Raw genomic sequence first — 19,463 nt, 5'->3', positions numbered from 1 at the left:
CCTCTAGAAGCCATGAGAAAGTTGTCCGGCTGCGGGGACCGTGCGAGGGGGTTTATACTAACGTTACTATCTGTACTTACTGGTGGCACAGACGCTGTTTCATCCTTTCCTACACTGAAATTACCCTTGCCTAACGATTGCGTCTGAAGCTGGGCTTGCAGCACAGCTATCCTTGCCGTAAGGCGATCGTTCTCCTGTATATTATAAGTACAACGACTGCAATTAGAAGGCATCATGATAATGTTACTTAGCTTCGGCTGTTTGAAGTCCTGACGAACCATGTCCAGATAAAACCTCCGGGGTGAAAAAGTTGAATGAAAAAAGTTGAGTGAGGGAAAAAGTAAAAATATGAATGAAAAAAGTTGAGTGAGGGAAAAAGTAAAAATATACGGTAATGAAAAAGTAAAAACCGTCAGGTAGCAAAGATCGGCAACAAAACGCACAGCAGCGTAAACAAGTCTGCAAGTTGTGACCGGAAACCTGGAAACTAATTTAACCATATAGAGCTGTAGAGTGATGCTGCAAACCCTGTGGATATGGACCTGTAGAGTGATGCTGCAAACGTTTCCTTCTCCATCAGACTGATTACCTGATGAAAAAAACAACCTATTGCCTTTTCATCCCTCACACTGGACAACAGATTCACCTGCTGAGCAGCACTGCTGCATTTCAAGATGAGCTGAGAGTGAAATTGGTGTTTTGTGTGTGTGTGTGTGTGTGTGTGTGTGTGTGTGTGTGTGTGTGTGTGTGTGTGTGTGTGTGTGTGTGTGTGTGTGTGTGTGTGTGTGTGTGTGTGTGTGTGTGTGTGTGTGTGTCCTGTGTGTGTGTGTGTGTGTGTGTGTGTTTATGTGGCTGTAAAGAGAGGGTTAGGATGGAGCAGGTGTAGTACGGAGGACCACTGCTGGTCGGTCTGTGTGTAATCTGAGCTCAGCTGAATAATGTTATTCATGAAAGAAAAGGAGGTGACTCCACAGCCAGTCCCAGTTAGTTAGCCTGGTCTCAAGAGGCACCGTGGAACCATGGAACCTACATGGAGCTGGGAGGAGACGGCACTAGGCTGCTGTTAGTGACCTCGATCCATCAGCCCAGATTAGACATGCCAAGGTAGCGCTGGTTACAAAGCGTACCTTTTCACACATCAAGGCAGGCACCAGGCAGCTGTCAGACTCAGCTCTGCACTCAATGGCTTCAACATAGGAACCAAACAGATATATCCAGGGCTCTACTCTGACATCCCCGCATGCGCCTAAATTGAAAAATGTAGGCGCATAGAAGAGATGTTTAGGAACACAATGAACATTTTTTTTATATTAAAGCTAGAATCCTGAATCTTTCCAGAAACACTGGTGCTCCTAAATAAAAAATTCCAGGTCGTACAGCAAAATATTTAGGTGCATATGCAAGTAAAATGGTCGCGCTGTAGAGCCCTGATATCCTGTTCTCATCCTGTCTAAAGGCTTCTTTCTTTTTAATATCCAGACTGTTTAATTACCCTACAGTAATCCAGGATAATGAATCATAAACTGCTTGATATCAGGCTGCGGCAGTGTAAATTCTTGCCACTGGCAAATAAACAGTCCTCAAAGATTTGAAAGCTAATAATAAGTTTGTTTAGTAAATGGTTGTAATGTTGTTTGGCCTTTAATGTGTTGGTGGCTAAGCTGAAATAGCTGCAAGGGAAAGGTGAATGTGTTTGTGTATTTACTACAGACTACAGTCTGTGTGTTTCTTTGTGTGTGTTTCTTTGTGTGTGTGTACGTGTGCTTGTGGGCGTGTGTGCTGGTGTGTATGTGTGTGGTATTAAGTCATTCCACGTGTGGGATTAACATAGTAACAGCAGAGCAACATCACACGCTGTAAGCCTCAACAAAACACTTTAATACACACAGGTCACACATCCTAAACTGTAACTGTACTATGTGTGCCTTTGTTTGAAGAAACCCCACTCTTATTCAGCCCTCTCCCCTTAAAGTTGAATTTATACCAGTGATTTTTCCATTAAACTATCCCACTGGGCACAGTGGTCAATTCAACTGCTATTCCACGTTGGTTCAACGGAAACATTGTTGATTTAACCAGTGTGTGCCCAGGAGAACATGGCACACATAGTTGTAACCATTGGCAGTGGTGGTAACATTGTTAGATCTCTAACCCTCTATTGCCATTGTTTCCAAAGGTTCTTACGGTCAAGGTCTGTCTTTCAGGGCTTTGATGGTAAAAACCAGACTGAGAAAATACACATCAATTATTTCTCTCCAAAATATTTGTCCTGAATTCTCCTAATTAAGCTGTTCCTCTGTTGGCTTCTCACTGCGCCCTCCCTCCCACGCACGGCTCAGTGTAAATGACATCAGTCAGATGCTGTAGATTGGACAGTTCTCCACCGGCAGATCTTTAATAGTGCAAAAATGCTTTTCAAATGGATATAACCGTAATTTGCCAGCTTACTGCATGGATTTGCAATAAGAGAAAACAAAGCAGACAAAACTAAATCTAATGCTGTGAGCTGTATGCGGTAGATGCAGTAGATTACAGTAGGCAGACGCAATCCCACAGGATTGAATTAGTACTGGAGTCAACAGCGAGTGAGTTTGTATTTATTGTAATGAGGTGCTGTAAGCCTTTGCAGACAGTCAATGAACAAAACAACCTGGGGGACTTTGAAAGGTGATGCTGTTGCTATGCTGTGTTTTCCTGAGAGAATGTTCTGAGATGTCCTTCAGCACACGGCATGATGTTACTCAGAGCTGTGAAGAAAATACTGTATATCATATGTACTGACACTGTAGAGACTGTTTTACCTCAGCATATAACATTTGTACCACTTTCCATGTCCTTTTTGTTGTTGTGGGTCAGCGTTGATACCACCAAGGACTGTCTCCTGTAATGTACTGTATATTTGTACCCTGCTTTAGTCCAGACACCTGCACCCCACTTTATTTGGCACAAACTCATCATAACAACAGAAGCCTCGGTGGCAGGCAGCCGAATCCCAGGTGGCACTTCCCTTACTAAAGGAATCGATCGTTTGCACTGAAATCGATGTGGGAGAGAGCCTGGGAGGTGCTGCAGGAAAAAGGGAGGCTGGGGGAGCCAGTGTGGACTGTGGATTGAGAGAGAGGGGGAGGGGAATGGAAGGGAGGGGAAGGCTGAGGGAGGCAGGGCAGGGGAGGGGAGGCTGGGAGGAAATAGGGAGGTGGGGGGAAATAGGGAGGCAGGGGAAGGAGGGGGAAGCAGGGGGAGAGAGGGAGGTGGGTTCTTCCCCTGGTTTTGCAGGCTGTGGACTGGAGTGCTCCTCTTAGCCAGAGCAGAGCCACCTAGTGCTGTAGGGTCTGAATTATTAAACACAACATATTGCAGCTCAGCAGTGGGGGAAAGCCATGTCGGATGTGTCTACTTTTAAATTGGGCCGCTGTGAAGAGGAGTGGTCTCAGGCTCTGTGAAGGGGAGGACGAAGGTGGTGATTTGGGAGGAAGGGGAGCAGTCTGAGCAGTCTGCAGTGGGAGCCTGTTAATTAAGGAGGAAAGAACCGGAAGCCAAGTGCTTTGTTTTAACAAGCTGCTGCTGCACCAGGGATTTAGTTATCTTTATCAACATGAGACAATTAGCTAACAGACCAAGATAAAGGACTAAATCACGTAAAATCAAATCAAATTGTATTTATCACATACACAGTTCACTGCAGGTATAAAAGTTACACTGAAATGCTTGTACGCTAGCTCCCTCAACACTGCATTACAATAATTAATTATTCTGAACAAATAAATTAAAAAATAACACTAAGCCATAGCTCTTAATGACCCTTTTCTCAACCTCACTCTTATGTAGTACATGCAGACGTGCACCAGTACACACACACACACACACACACCTCAGGGATCTGAATATTCATCATTTGGAGTTGCCTGCCAGTGATTTCTAGAGCATTCCCATTTCCATGAAAGTTTCAAAGTCTTCCTCTGAGCTAGATTACAGTTTTTTTCTCCTCATTATTTCAATGGAATCTGTGTTTTCCTGGAATCACAATGGCACTCACTTTGGTGATATGTGTTACATTCTGGGTTTCATTACTCTAATATCATTTTCTCTAAACCACCAAGAGTTAACAAATAACAACCTAGGGACCATTTAAACTACTATAGATTCAAATGCTATAGGATGTTCTCACTGAGATACAGTGTAATAGGACTATACTATAGGAATCAACCTCAGAGCATCAACATTAGCCTGACTAATGGAACAACCAGGCTAGCTAACAGTCTCTCCATGGCAAAGTGGATGAGTTCATGGAAGCAGTGTTCGTATTCTCCCACGTAATATCACTGGCAGTGAGGCTTTTGCCAAGCAGATTATTTCATTTCACATATTCATTGATAGCCATTGAAATCACAAAACCAATTACTGCTGCATTCTCAAGATCAGTTTCTTTCTTTCTTTCTTCTTTCTTTCTTTCTTTCTTTCTTTCTTTCTTTCTTTCTTTCTTCCTTTCTTTCTTTCTTTCTTTCTTTCTTTCTTTCTTTCTTTCTTTCTTTCTTTCTTTCTTTCTTTCTTTCTTTCTTTCTTTCTTTCTTTCTTTCTTTCTGTTCTCATTACATTCAGAGGAGAGTTTATGCATTGTTCTCTGACAGCACTGCATCTATACTGAACAAAAATATAAACGCAACAATTTTCAATGATTTTACTGAGTTTCTGTTCATATAAGGAAATCAGCCAATTTAAATAAGTTCATAAGGCCCTAATCTATGGATTTCACATGACTGAGAATACATACCTTTAAAAAAAAATGGTGCTCACAATGGGGCTCACAATGGGCCTCAGGATCTCATCATGGTATCTCTGTGCATTCAAATTGCCATCGATAAAATGCAATTGTGTTCTTTGTCCGTAGCTTATGCCTGCCCATACCATAACCCCACCGCCACCATGGGGCACTCTGTTCACAACGTTAACATCAGCAAACCGCTTGCCCACATGACGCTTGTGAGGCCGATTAGACGTACTGCCAAATTCTCTAAAACAACGTTGGAGAAGGCTTATGGTAGAGAAATGAATATTCAATTCCCTGGCAACAGCTCTGGTGGACATTCACCATGCCAAAATGCACGCTGCACCATGCCAAATGCACCATGCCAAATGAGACATCTGTAGCATTGTGTTGTGTGACAAAACTGCACATTTTAGAGTGGCCTTTTATTGTCCCCAGCACAAGGTGCACCTGTGTAATGATCATGCTGTTTAATCAGCTTCTTGATATGCCACAACTGTGAGGTGGATGGATTATCTTGGCAAAGGAGAAATGTTCACTAACATTAGAGAGAAGTAAGCTTTTTGTGCATATGGACAACTTCTGGAATTGTTTATTTCAGCTCATGAAACATGGGACCAACACTTTACATGTTGAGTTTATATTTTTCTTCAGTGTAAGATTAGAGATGCTATATGGATGCAGATTGCAGATGACCCTCCCCAATTCAGTTGGACTCTTCCAGGATCATTGACTGGCATTACAGGAGGGCTTGGTGGATCACCCCCGCCCGCCCCGCCCCTCACCTCTACTCCCCTCCTTATCGGGGCAGCAGGTAGCCTAGTGGTTAGAGCATTGGACTAGGTCCCTGAAGGTTGCAAGATCAAATCCCCGAGCTGACAAGGTAAACATCTGTTGTTCTGCCCCTGAACAAGGCAGTTAACCCACTGTTCCTAGGATGTCATTTGAAAGTAAGCATTTGTTCTTAACTGACAATTTGTTCTTAACTGTAAAATAAAAAAAGCCAATAAAAAGTGGCATCACTCTGCCCTGCAACTAAATTTTACACCCAGGAATCTGGGTCTCTCCACGGGAAAGATGAGATGTAATAAAATGTTGTTTTTTTTGCCACAAATTATTCCTGTGACTATTTGTCATAGTAGGGGGTATTATGGATTTTAAATTAAAAGGAGGGAGAGTTGGGGTTTAAAGGGGCGAGATGTGATGCTTGTCCCCTTGCTTTCTGTGACATGTCTGACAGAAATATATTTTGTTCTCATGGAATTAGTATTGATCCCCTCTTAGGGATTTACCCTAGGGTTCATTAAAAGTGCCTAGGACTGGGCACCAAGCAGACCACCACAGTCCCTGTGCCCAAGGAAGCGAAGGTAACCTGCCTAAATGATTACCGCTCCGTAGCACTCACGTCGGTAGCCATGAAGTGCTTTGAAAGGTTGGTCATGGCTCATATCAACACCATCATCCCGGAAACCCTAGACCCACTCCAATTCGCATACCGCCCCAACCTCCTGAACAAAAGGAACACCTATGTGAGAATAATGTTCATTGACTACAGCTCAGCATTCAACACCAAAGTATCCACAAAGCTGATCCTCAACATTGGGGCCCCTCAGAGGTGCATGCTTAGTCCCTTCTTGTACTCCCTGTTCACCCACGACTGCATGGCCAAACACGACTCCAACACAATCATTACATTTGCTGACGACACAACAGTGGTAGGCCTGATCACCGACAACGATGAGCCAGCCTATAGGGAGGAGGTCAGAAAGCTCTCCCTCAATGTGAGCAAGAAAAAGGAGCTGATCGTGGACTACAGGAAAAGGTGGGCCAAACAGGCCCCCATTAACATCGGCGGGGCTGTAGTGGAGCGGGTCGAGAGTTTCAAGTTTCTTGATGTCCACATCACCAATGAACTATCATGGTCCAAACACACCAAGACAGTCGTGAAGAGGGCACGACAACACCTTTTCCCCCTCAGGAGACTGAAAAGATTTGGCATGGGTTCCCAGATCCTCAAAAAGTTCTACAGCTGCACCATCAGGAGCATCCTGACTGGTTGCATCACCGCCTGGTATGGCAACTGCTCGGCATCTGCCCATAAGGCGCTACAGAGAGAAATGCATACGGCCCAGTACATCACTGGGCCAAGCTTCCTGCCATCAAGGACCTATATACTAGGCGGTGTCAGAGGAAGGCCCAAAAAATTGTCAAAGAATCCAGTCACCCAAGTCATAGACTGTTCTCTTTGCTACCGCACGGCAAGCTGTACCGGAGCGCCAAGTCTGGGACCAAAATGCCAAGCCATAAGACTGCTGAACAATTAATGAAATGGCCACCCAGACTATTTACATTGACACCCCCCCATTTGTTTTTTCACTGCCGCTACATGCTGTCTATTATCTATGCATAGTCACTTTACCCATAACTACATGTACAAATGACCTCAACTAACCTGTACCCCCGCACATTGACTCGGTACCGGAACCCCTTTATATAGCCTTGTTATTGTTATTTTATTGTGTTACTTTTTATAATATTTTACTTTAGTAAATTTAGTAAATATTTTCATAACTCTTTAACTCTTTAAAGGCTTGTAAGTAAGCATTTCACGCTAAGGTCTACACCTGTTTCATTTGGCGCATGTGACAAATAAAATTTGATTTGATTCACACTCTAGGATGCAGAGTTCTTCCTTTAGGAGGAGAATGGTTATCTTTCACCAAGAAAGAAAAAGAGGGTAGCTGCACACTCTATCGCTCAGATACAATAGAGTACATTAGATAGCAAGCTGCCTTCATCAGGACATCTTTCCACTAAGCCACTTCCTCTCAGTTCAACAGCTCACTGCGGTTGCCACATTTTGAGACATTGCTGTGGAGTAAAGTTTGTCAGCCCTCAGGACCATCCTAACGGCCACAAGCTGCGCGTCTGGTTCTGTGGATCTGAATGTACAACGTGCGTGTAGTCTGCAGCGCAATAAGCACGTTTTGGAAATGATAGGAAAGTGACAGGCATACCGTAATTCCACGGTTCACATGTGTGTTCATTTGCACACAAAAAAATCGCACAATGATGGAAAGACCTGTAAGTTGTCCTTGTTAATTCAGGCAGAGAAGAGCTCCAACTTCTTAATCATAGCTTCAATTTTGTCCCGTACATTGAATATAGTTGTAATCTGTCCCTGTAATTCTAGATTCGGATAATTCAGGCGAGAAAAAAAACATCACCCAGATAGGCCAGTCGTGTGAGAAACTCGTCATAATGCAAGCGGTCAGACAAGTGAAAATTATGGTCAGTAAAGAAAACTTTAAGCTCGTCTCCCAATTAAAAAAATGTGTCAATAATTTGCCCCTTGATAACCAGCGCACTTCTGTATGTTGTAAAAGTGTTACATGGTCGCTGCCCATATCATTGCATGGTGCAGAAAATACCCACAAGTTCAGGGGCCTTGGTTTAACAAAGTTAACCATTTTCACTGTAGTGTGCAAAACGCCTTTCAAGCTGTCAGGCATTCCCTTGGCAGCAAGAGCCTCTCGGTGGATGCTGCAGTGAACCCAAGTGGCGTCGGGAGAAACTGCTTGCACGCACGTTACCACTCCACTATGTCTCCCTGTCATGGCTTTTGCGCCATCAGTACAGATACGGACCGTTAGTGGAATTCCCGCGAGAGAATAACGGTTCATGTGATTGGATGTTAATTATTTGACTAGGCTACATGTATTTGACATTGTGTTGTTATTTCGCTGAACACTAGATTGTTCAATTTTATTTTTGGAACGAGGCTACTCAGGCGAGAAAAAAACCTTACCCAAGTGTATAGCCCCGTTGGAAAATATAAATAGACTGTTTGAAAATGTGAAAAAAAATGTGAATCACGTTTTTATTTGGCGTACCCCCGGCCGGCATTGCTCGCACCCGTGCCCCAGTTTTGGAATACCTGCGCTAGGGGAACGGGCCTGCCTGTTCTGCTCAGAGTTGAGGAGGAGGAGAAGACAGGTGGAGAACAGAGAGGAGGAAAAACGCAAGGAAATCAAGGTAGTGGCAGCTGCACAAATAACTGGGCTTTGACTTCTCAAACATGTCCGAAAGCTTACACAATATGATGCCCCGTCACCTTATTAATTCAGCCTCTTACTTAGATGAACCACTAAATTAAACTTAGGAGATGCATTAAAGCAGAATTCTGTGTTTTCACGCAGGACAAAAAGCTAAAACACATAAGAACTATCTTGCTACGTTTTGTAAACAGATGTAAAATCCTTCTTTATTGTAATCTCTGCTCGGTATCAGACTAATTTCATGCTTTAGTTGCACTTCTCACTTCTCAGTTGCCATCACTAACATTGAGTGGCTTCTGCCAACATACAGACTCAAATCTCTAGCCACTTTAATAATTAATAATTGGATGTAATAAATGTATCACTAGTCACTTTAAACAATGCCACTTTATATAATGTTTACATACCCTACATTACTCATCTCATATGTATATACTGTACGCTATACCATCTACTGCATCTTGCCTATGCCGCACGGCTATCGCTCATCCATATATTTATATGTACATATTCTTATTCATCCCTTTACACTTGCGTGTATAAGGTAGTTGATGTGAAATTGTTAGATTACTAGTTAGATATTACTGCGCTGTCGGAACTAGAAGCTCAAGCATTTCGCTACACTCGCATTAACATCTGCTAACCATATATATGTGACCAATAACATTTGATTTGATTTGAGCTACTTTTCTCTGTTACTTTTTCTTGTAGCCAGCCTACTTTTCTCCAGTAAAATGCCAAATTAACTTTAAGCAAAACGTTAGGAAATGTAGCCGGTTACATTCTTTCTATGATAAACATTGATAACAAACATGCATCATTTTTGCAGAAAATACTTGCTCTTTCATTGTAAGCTCATTTACTTGTGTGGCTACCAGCCAAATAACGATGTATATCTGTTGTCATCTGATGAAAATTAAGCTATTTTCTGCTAAATGTGTTGCCCTAATGTATTTTCTGTGAAGAAAAATTATAGTTGCATGTCCCTGATCATGCTATTGAAGCAAAAAACACTGTTTACTTTCAATATAAAACACGACCCCTGTCAATACACAGCTGGACTCACCTGCTCACACTGTCACCCGCTGTGTCATTTACAAACAAACACTTGACTGGCTCAACTGTTCTGGGGAACTACGGTAAGCTTCATCATGTAAAATAATGTGACAGGTTAAATGAAGAACGTGATCTGCTTTATCTCCTAACATTGCACAAGTTGACTGCAGGTATATACTTAAAAAGTAGCTACAAATATTAAAATGTATTAAAAAAAATTAAAAGAAATAGATTCAACGGTATTGACAGTATTGAAAAACCATCCAGTGGCTAAACGGTATACGGTATACCACCCAAGCCTAGTGTAGTGTTGCAGCTTGTGTCCCTGGGCTCAGATTAGCCACTCCTGCCAACTGAACGACCCAGCCTTGGCTTGGCTTCCACCCAGTCACAGTCTTTATATAACAGGCTGATAATTAGGACTTTACGGCTGTAGATAAAACCCTGACAGGTTCCTTAGAATTTACATTTTCTCTATCTCAGATCTTCTAGGGTCTTTGCAGGTGTTTAGGGCCAAGTCCGTAATCACTGTCTTTGTGAAGGTAGTCATTACAGTACTAAAATGAGACTTGATTTAATATATCTAAAAATGCAAACTGATTCTTGAGTGTGGTGTGACTGAGTGAGTGAAGGAGTGAGTGAGTGAGTGAGTGAGTGAGTGAGTGAGTGAGTGAGTGAGTAAGTGAGTGAGTGAGTGAGTGAGTGAGTGAGTGAGTGTGTGAGTGAGTGAGTGAGTGAGTGTGTGAGTGAGTGTGTGTGCAGTATATCACCAGATTGATATGTACACATTATGTCACATTACTATACAGTACCAGTCAAAAGTTTGGACACATCTACTCATTCAAGGGTTTTTCTTTATTTGTACTATTTTCTACATTGTAGAATAATAGTGAAGACATCAAAACTATGAAATAACACTTGTGATAACAAAAAAGTGTTAAACAAATCAAAATTGTTTTTATATTTGAGATTCTTCAAAGTAGCCACCCTTTGCCTTGATGACACTTTTAGCCATACATAATGGCACTAATACGGCGTTTATGCACTAGGCATATCACTTCTTCACTATGACTTAAAACATTTCATCTATACACAGCATGGCCTGGAATCTCTCAGTGAAAACTTACTTACTTACTCTAAGTTAATGTCTGAAGTTTTTCAAGATGCTGTGGTAAAGTCGTAGTCATATACAGTACCAGTCAAAAGTTTGGACACACCTACTCATTCAAGGGTTTTTCTTTATTTTTACTATTTTCTACATTGTAGAACAATAGTGAAGATATCAAACTATGAAATAACTCATATGGAATCATGTAGTAACCAAAAAAGTGTTAAACAAATCAAAATATATTTGAGATTTGAGATTCTTCAAAGTAGCCACCCTTTGCCTAAATGAAAGCTTTGCACACTCTTGGCATTCTCTCAACCAGCTTCATGAGGTAGTCACCTGGAGTGCATTTCAATTAGCAGGTGTGCCTTGTTAAAAGTTAATTTGCGGAGTTTCTTTCCTCCTTAATGCGTTTGAGCGAATCAGTTGTGACAAGGTGGGAGTGGTATACAGAAGATAGCCCTATTTGGTAAAATAACTCCATATTATGGCAAGAACAGCTCAAATAAGCAAAGACAAACGAGAGTCCATCATTACTTTAAGACATGAAGGTCAATCTATCTGGAAAATTTCAAGAACTTTGAAAGTTTCTACAAGTGCAGTCGCAAAGACCATCAAGTGCTATGATGAAACTGGCTCTCATGAGGACCACCACAGGAAAGGAAGACCCAGAGTTACCTCTGCTGCAGAGGATAAGTTCATTACAGTTACTAGCCTCAGAAATTGCAGGCCAAATAAATGCTTCACAGAGTTCAAGTACAGACACACCTCAACATCAACTGTTCAGAGGAGACTGCGTGAATCAGGCCTTCACTGTCGAATTGCTACAAAATAGCCACTGCTAAAGGACACCAATAAGAAGAAGAGACTTGTTTGGGCCAAGAAACACGAGCAATAGACATTAGACCGGTGGAAATCTGTCCTTTGGTCTGATGAGTCCAAATGTGTGATGTTTGGTTCTAACTGCCATGTCTGTGTGAGACGCAGAGTAGGTGAACGAATGATCTCTGCATGTGTGGTTCCCACCGTGAAGCATGGAGGAGGAGGTGTGATGGTGTGGGCGTACTTTGTTGGTGACACTGTCTGTCATTTATTTAGAATTCAAGGCACACTTAACCAGCATGGCTACCACAGTATTCTGCAGTGATACGCCATCCCATCTGGTTTGCACTTAGTGGGACTATTATTTGTTTTTCAACAGGACAATGACCCAACACACCTCCAGGCTGTGTAAGGGCTATTTGACCAAGAATGAGAGTAATGGAGTGTTGCATCAGATGACCTGGCCTCCACAATCACCCGACCTCAACCCAATTGAGATGGTTTGGGTTGAGTTGGAAAAGCCAACCAACAAGTGCTCAGGAAAAGCCACCAACAAGTACTCAGCATATGTGGGAACTCCTTCAAGACTGATGGAAAAGCATTCCAGGTGAAGCTGGTTGAGAGAATCCCAAGAGTGTGCAAAGCTGTTGTCAAGAAAAACTGTGGCTACTTTGAAGAATCTAAAATCTAAAATATATTGGATGTTTTTAACACTTTTTTGGCTACTACATGATTCCATATGTGTTATTTCATAGTTTTGATGTTTTCACTATTATTTTACAATGTAGAAAATAGTAAAAATAAAGAAAAACCCTTGAATGAGTCCAAACTTTTGACTGTGTACAAATGTGTATCTGACATGTTGAGAAATGAGGTAAAGAAATGAGATGTGTTTAGTTACCGCTGAGAGTGACACTGCTATTTGTCTCACTTAGGGAAATACCCAGTCACACTTCTCTGATCAGTGTTGGACATAGAGAGAAAGCGAGAGAGGGAGAGAGGAGAAGACGAGAAAAGGCTGTCTGAGTTAGAGGGGACGGTCGAAGATGAGGAGGGAAGAGTTACACAATTTAACTTTGATACTGCGGAGACAGAGGAGACACCTCTCTGTTGACTCAATTTTCTACAGAATACAACAGAATACATTTGATTCAAAACTCTCCTGTATGTTTCCCACAGAAGATGATGTATACATTGTGTGTAAGAATGAATCAGATGTGACTATGTCGATAGTGCAGTCATCAAGCCAACAATGGAAGCAGCCTCTATCAACTATAACAACAACCTCATCTGTATCTTTCTATATCTATGTCCTCTTCCCCAGCTACAGGGCTGCTTGTCTGCCAGGCCTGGTTGACTCCCTGATAAATCTGTATTATCAGCTGAGTACTGTGGTATCTCTCTTTGCTTTTACACTGAACTGTTTTTTTCTGAGATGCCGAGTGCCTCTGAAAGCAAAGCTGAGTAAACCAATTACTAACAGTATATCAGCAACAGAGAATAGAGCGAGATTGATGTTTTCATGTCTTCTCAAGAGTCTTATTCATCCTATAAATACTGAGCGATGTTTCTTCGACTTTCTTCAACTAACCTCACCAAGGCTACACTCATTAGAATGGCTCAATACCCTCACCCACTAGCCCCCTCCCTCTCATCACCCACCAGCCCCCTCCCTCCCTCCCATCACCCACCAGCCCCCTCCCTCTCATCACCCACCAGCCCCCTCCCTCTCATCACCCACCAGCCCCCTCCCTCTCATCACCCACCAGCCCCCTCCCTCCCATCACCCACCAGCCCCCTCCCTCTCATCACCCACCAGCCCCCTCCCTCTCATCACCCACCAGCCCCCCCACCTTCCCATCACCCACCAGCCCCCTCCCTCCCATCACCCACCAGCCCCCTCCCTCTCATCACCCACCAGCCCCCTCCCTCTCATCACCCACCAGCCCCCTCCCTCCCTCCCATCACCCACCAGCCCCCTCCCTCTCATCACCCACCAGCCCCCTCCCTCCCATCACCCACCAGCCCCCTCCCTCCCATCACTCACCAGCCCCCTCCCTCTCATCACCCACCAGCCCCCTCCCTCCCATCACCCACCAGCCCCCTCCCTCCCTCCCATCACCCACCAGCCCCCTCCCTCCCTCCCTCCCATCACCCACCAGCCCCCTCCCTCCCATCACCCACCAGCCCCCTCCCTCTCATCACCGACCAGCCCCCTCCCTCTCATCACCCACCAGCCCCCTCCCTCTCATCACCCACCAGCCCCCTCCCTCCCATCACCCACCAGCCCCCTCCCTCTCATCACCCACCAGCCCCCTCCCTCTCATCACCCACCAGCCCCCTCCTTCCCATCACCCACCAGCCCCCTCCCTCCCATCACCCACCAGCCCCCTCCCTCTCATCACCCACCAGCCCCCTCCCTCTCATCACCCACCAGCCCCCTCCCTCCCTCCCATCACCCACCAGCCCCCTCCCTCCCTCTCATCACCCACCAGCCCCCTCCCTCCCTCCCATCACCCACCAGCCCCCTCCCTCCCTCCCATCACCCACCAGCCCCCTCCCTCTCATCACCCACCAGCCCCCTCCCTCCCATCACCCACCAGCCCCCTCCCTCCCATCACCCACCAGCCCCCTCCCTCCCTCCCTCCCTCCCTCCCTCCCTCCCTCCCTCCCTCCCTCCCTCCCTCCCTCCCTCCCTCCCTCCCTCCCTCCCTCCCTCCCTCCCTCCCTCCCTCCCTCCCTCCCTCCCTCCCATCACCCACCAGCCCCCTCCCTCTCATCACCCACCAGCCCCCTCCCTCCCATCACCCACCAGCCCCCTCCCTCTCATTACCCACCAGCCCCCTCCCTCCCATCACCCACCAGCCCCCTCCCTCCCTCCCATCACCCACCAGCCCCCTCCCTCCCTCCCATCACCCACCAGCCCCCTCCCTCCCATCACCCACCAGCCCCCTCCCTCCCTCCCATCACCCACCAGCCCCCTCCCTCCCATCACCCACCAGCCCATTCCTCCTTCCCATCACCCACCGACCCCTTCCTCCCATCACCCAAAAGCCCCCTCCCTCCCATCACCCACCAGCCCCCTCCCTCACATCACCCACCACCCACCAGCCCCCTCCCTCCCATCACCCACCAGCACCCTCCCTCCCTCCCATCACTCACCAGCCCCCTCCCTCCCTCCCATCACCCACCAGCCCCCTCCCTCCCTCCCATCACCCACCAGCCCATTCCTCCCATCACCCACCAGCCCCTCCCTCCCTCCCATCACCCACCAGCCCCTCCCTCCCATCACCCACCAGCCCCCTCCCTCCCACCACCCACCAGCCCCCTCCCTCCCATCACCCACCACCTACCACCCACCAGCCCCCTCCCTCCCATCACCCACCAGCCCCTCCCTCCCATCACCCACCAGCCCCCTCCCTCCCATCACCCACCAGCCCCCTCCCTCCCATCACCCACCAGCCCCCTCCCATCACGCGTGGTCATGGTTCTGGAATGTAGACAGTCACACTTACAGGCTTACCTTGGTCCCTGACCCATTTCACAAGCAAGAAAGCCTCTCTTGCTGTATTCCTGATGTCCCTCTTCATTACCTCGCATGGTTTCTCTGCATGGATTAATGATTCCTCTTTGAGCCGTAACAAAGATACAGTTGCTATTGTTATAGGCTAGCTGCTGTGCTGGTTAGAAATTCTGCAGTCGGTGGTAAGGCTAATGAGTAGAATCCCTGTAGTGACCTGCTATACTATTAATCTTCTTCTGGGTTCTGTATCTGTTATGAGGAAGTGCCTTAAGTTGTGGCAGCATGCATCCCTGGTTCAGTGTCGCTGATGGTCTGTCTGTCTGCTAGTGTGGGTGCTGTGCTTGCACCCTATTCCCAATACAGGTTACTGAAGACGTGGATATTAATAAACCAACGCTGAGCTGTTAAGGCAGTTGGTGCCATCTGTGTTTCAGCAGAAAGAAACATCACTGTTTTGACCAGGGCACTGTATATGGAATAGGGTGCCATTTTGTGATGCAGACCTGGTCTGGGAGAGGAGAGTGTGGAGCCTAGGCAGGCCTTGACAGGCTATGTTGGCTGGCATCCTGGTGTCTCGATCCAGCCTCCCTCCAGACGGCCTGGGCTGGGAACACACTAAGCCAGGGCTCCCTGTAGAGGACTGGATGTTGACAGTACAGCCAACAGATCCACTCATCCTGCTTCATCCTGTTATGCTGTCGCAGCTAACAGACTGTTGTATCTCTTATGTTTTATGTGCAAGCGACACTGATGTTTTCATGTCTTCTCAAGACTCTTGTACATCCTATAAATACTGAGCGATGTATCTTCGGCTTTCTTCAACTAACCTCACTGAAGGTTACACTCATTAGAATGGCTCAATACCCTCAACCATCCCTCCCTCCCTCCCATCACCCACCAGCCCCTCCCTCCCTCCCATCACCCATCTTCCCCTCCCTCCCTCCCTCCCATCACCCACCAGCCTATTCCTCCCATCACCCACCAGCCCCTCCCTCCCTCCCATCACCCACCAGCCCCTCCCTCCCACCACCCACCAGCCCCCTCCCTCCCATCACCCACCACCCACCACCCACCAGCCCCCTCCCTCCCATCACCCACCAGCCCCTCCCTCCCATCACCCACCAGCCCCCTCCCTCCCATCACCCACCAGCCCCTCCCTCCCATCACACTTACAGGCTCATCTGTCACTCTGTCCTCCGGGTGTCTGTTTGTATTGTTAGTATCGACCTGGCCTACGGTGATGACGGAGGGGATAAGAGGTTGTTGGTATTTGTAATGTGGTGCCAGTCTGCCAGAGTGTCGTACCTTCATGCATCATGGGTCTGTCTGTCACCATGGAACCCTTCACCACAGAACCTTTTTAAGCCTTCTAAGACCCAGACCATCATATCCTTCATGGCAGCCATCGAGTGGTGGATCAAAGAGACTAAGATAAAAACCCTGGTGAAGACAAACAAACTCTCTTCCAGCACAGTTCGCCCTCAGACTGCCCGTCTCCATGGTGATCTTCCTAGCGACAGGGAGTCCTGTGTGACTGTTGTCGACCTGAAAACGAACTCATCATAGAGGAAATTTTAAAGCCCTCAGCTTCACAAGCCAGAAGGAACAGAACACGATGTTGTGAACAGGAGAATATCGGGTCAGAATCAGATGAATAAAGCATGTTATTATAACCAATGAGACTCAGTCAAATGCTACCTATGCACAAGATGCTTCAATGGATAATTCTTCTATTTCATTCTCAACTCTAACAACTGAGCATTGAAAAGGAATCGAATGGAATGTGTTCACAGACCTTTATTCTCAATGCATTTCAAACCTAGGATTATAGCTGTTCAAATCCATACCATTTTTGCTCAGAGATGAGTACAGCAAAGTGCTAGTCTCTGAATAGTTAATGCTCCTCTTAGGTGTGCTGATAATATGAATTATGTACAAACAGAATAGGTTATCAGTGTTTCGATCTTTCTCCCAACCAGGGAAAGAACTCTTACATAATAAAAAGTGTGCGCATGTTTGCCTGTGGGAGAGCAATATTTACATGGATGTTACTGTAATCATTCCTTTTGCTGTTAGAATCCTATGCCTTTTGTTCCCCAGACAATCATTTATTTTCTCTCCCTCTCTCTCTTCTCTCTCTAGCTGTTTCATTCATGAGACACAGCGCATCAGCCTTCGGATTTGCCGTGAGTTCCATTTATACATATTAATTAGTCATAAAGTCATGGTGTTAATTTATTAACGCTGGTTGGGTTTGGACGCGATGCTGCCATCGTCTCCTTGGTAACAGCCAGGGAAGCATGAGAACACATCAGAACACTGTGATAACAGAGCAGTCCCCACAGACCATAGAAATAGAATCCCTTCTGTTTTTATTTATATGCCACAGACACTGTAATAGGAAGCTCTGGTTTATTTCTTCATTTGGATCCCCATTAGCTTTTGCAGAAGCAGCAGATACTCTTTCTGGGGCCACAAAAAAAACATAAAACATAACAAAACACATAACAAAACACTGATACACTGATAGACAAGCACACAATTATTTTATTCAACGATATACAAACAATATAACTACAATATAAAACAAACAAGATTGGCATCTAGAATGCAATTAAAGCACACTATAATTCCATGTCAGGTATACAGGACAGGTTACTGAAGACATGGATGTTAATAAACCAACGCTGAGCTGTTAAGGCAGTTGGTGCCATCTATGTTTTAACAGAAAGAAACATCACTGTTTATGTGTGTTATCCCGCTTTTTCTAAGGAATTGACATCCCAAAGTAATTGTGTGCTAGTTGGTAGCTATAGCTGCATGAAGCCAGAGGGTAGCAGTATGATTACAACCACAGTGAGTGTGTCTGGTAGTGCCTGCAGGCTTGAGTCCGTCTTCAGACTGCCGAGCTGTAGTAGTACTAGGCCGTTAATGGCACCACAGGGGATAGATGTGTTGGTCTCACAGTAAACAATCCTGCAGTTCAATAACCACGCTACTCTAGTGGAAAATATAGGGTGTTTAGGGTAGTTGTGGAATGGATGGCGGGACTGTAGACTTCAGTGAATATGATGTATGTTAATTTACTATTTTACTATTTGATGCATCCCCACTGGAGACCTAATGCCTGTCTTTACAGTTTGACGCCACATTGGACGTGCTATCTTCAATCATCGTGCTGTGGCGTTATAGCAACGCAGCAGCTGTCCACTCTGCCCATAGGGAATACATGTGAGTAAAACGGCCACAAAATTGAATGTTGCATGGTGTTCCCAAATAGAATGTTCCCCGTTCACCAGCATAGAAACAGTTCTCCCCTAGTAGCCTACTGGATTAAATTCAATTTTCCTTGAATCTATATCAGTGTCTTGTACATAGGGCTGTGGGGGTCATGACATTTTGTCAGCCGGTGATTGTCAAGCAAATAACTATTAATATAAACAAATATATAATCTCCTGGCATCCACTCATAGCCTACAAGCCACTGATGCAGACCTTTGGAACATCTACATTTTAAAAAGTCTAATAAATCCATGTAATATAGCCTACACCATCCTTTTGTCCTTATGTTAGGCCCTGATCTGGCTATGCCATATGGCTGTGGGCTACACTAGTTCATTTAGCAGACAAGAATTGCTTAGAATTCTGTGGCATTATTTTATATTATTTTATAGTATGAAGAATAAAATTGAACAAAGCTGAATAAAATAGAAAGGATATTTTCTCCAAACGATTTGAGGGAGTGCGCACAAGCAGCTATTCTGTGTTGGGCGGTTAACAATGAAACAGGTCCTCCTATATGCTTCAATTAGAGTTATTTATGTCAGTTTAGTTGTGATACAAACATTGGGCTATATGTTTTGATTTTTAATACATACTAAGGCTGCATGATGCGACTCTAATGATGCTTTGAAAAAAGTTGCATGAAAGGCATGAGCTCTGGAGACACTTCATCAGTCTCTCATTCACAATTCTACAAACACTTGATAGTGCCTCGAATTTCCTAGCTGCATTCCCTTTGTATGGCCATAATGCACCCTAAAAACATCCTTGCCTTTTGCGGCCAGTGGCTGTTGTGCTCTTGGGCTGAATATAATAATTATAATTCCCTTCTCCCGGCTGCTCGCTCTG

General features: G+C 45.2%; 1 protein-coding gene across 1 annotated transcript in view; it reads left to right on the top strand.

Annotated features, from left to right (window-relative positions):
• Positions 1-19,463, top strand: part of LOC106582396 (transmembrane protein 163a) — a 129,744-nt gene that overhangs the window by 69,517 nt on the left and 40,764 nt on the right. Inside the window, exons 3-4 of the mRNA XM_014165469.3 lie at positions 17,475-17,518; positions 18,472-18,563. Coding sequence (XP_014020944.1) covers positions 17,475-17,518; positions 18,472-18,563 — 136 coding nt within the window. The remainder of the gene's footprint in view (positions 1-17,474; positions 17,519-18,471; positions 18,564-19,463) is intronic.

This window comes from Salmo salar, chromosome 21 (genome assembly GCF_965601325.2).
Source record: "Salmo salar chromosome 21, fSalSal1, whole genome shotgun sequence".
Lineage (NCBI taxonomy): Eukaryota > Metazoa > Chordata > Actinopteri > Salmoniformes > Salmonidae > Salmo > Salmo salar.
This window is presented reverse-complemented; position numbering and strand designations above follow the sequence as displayed.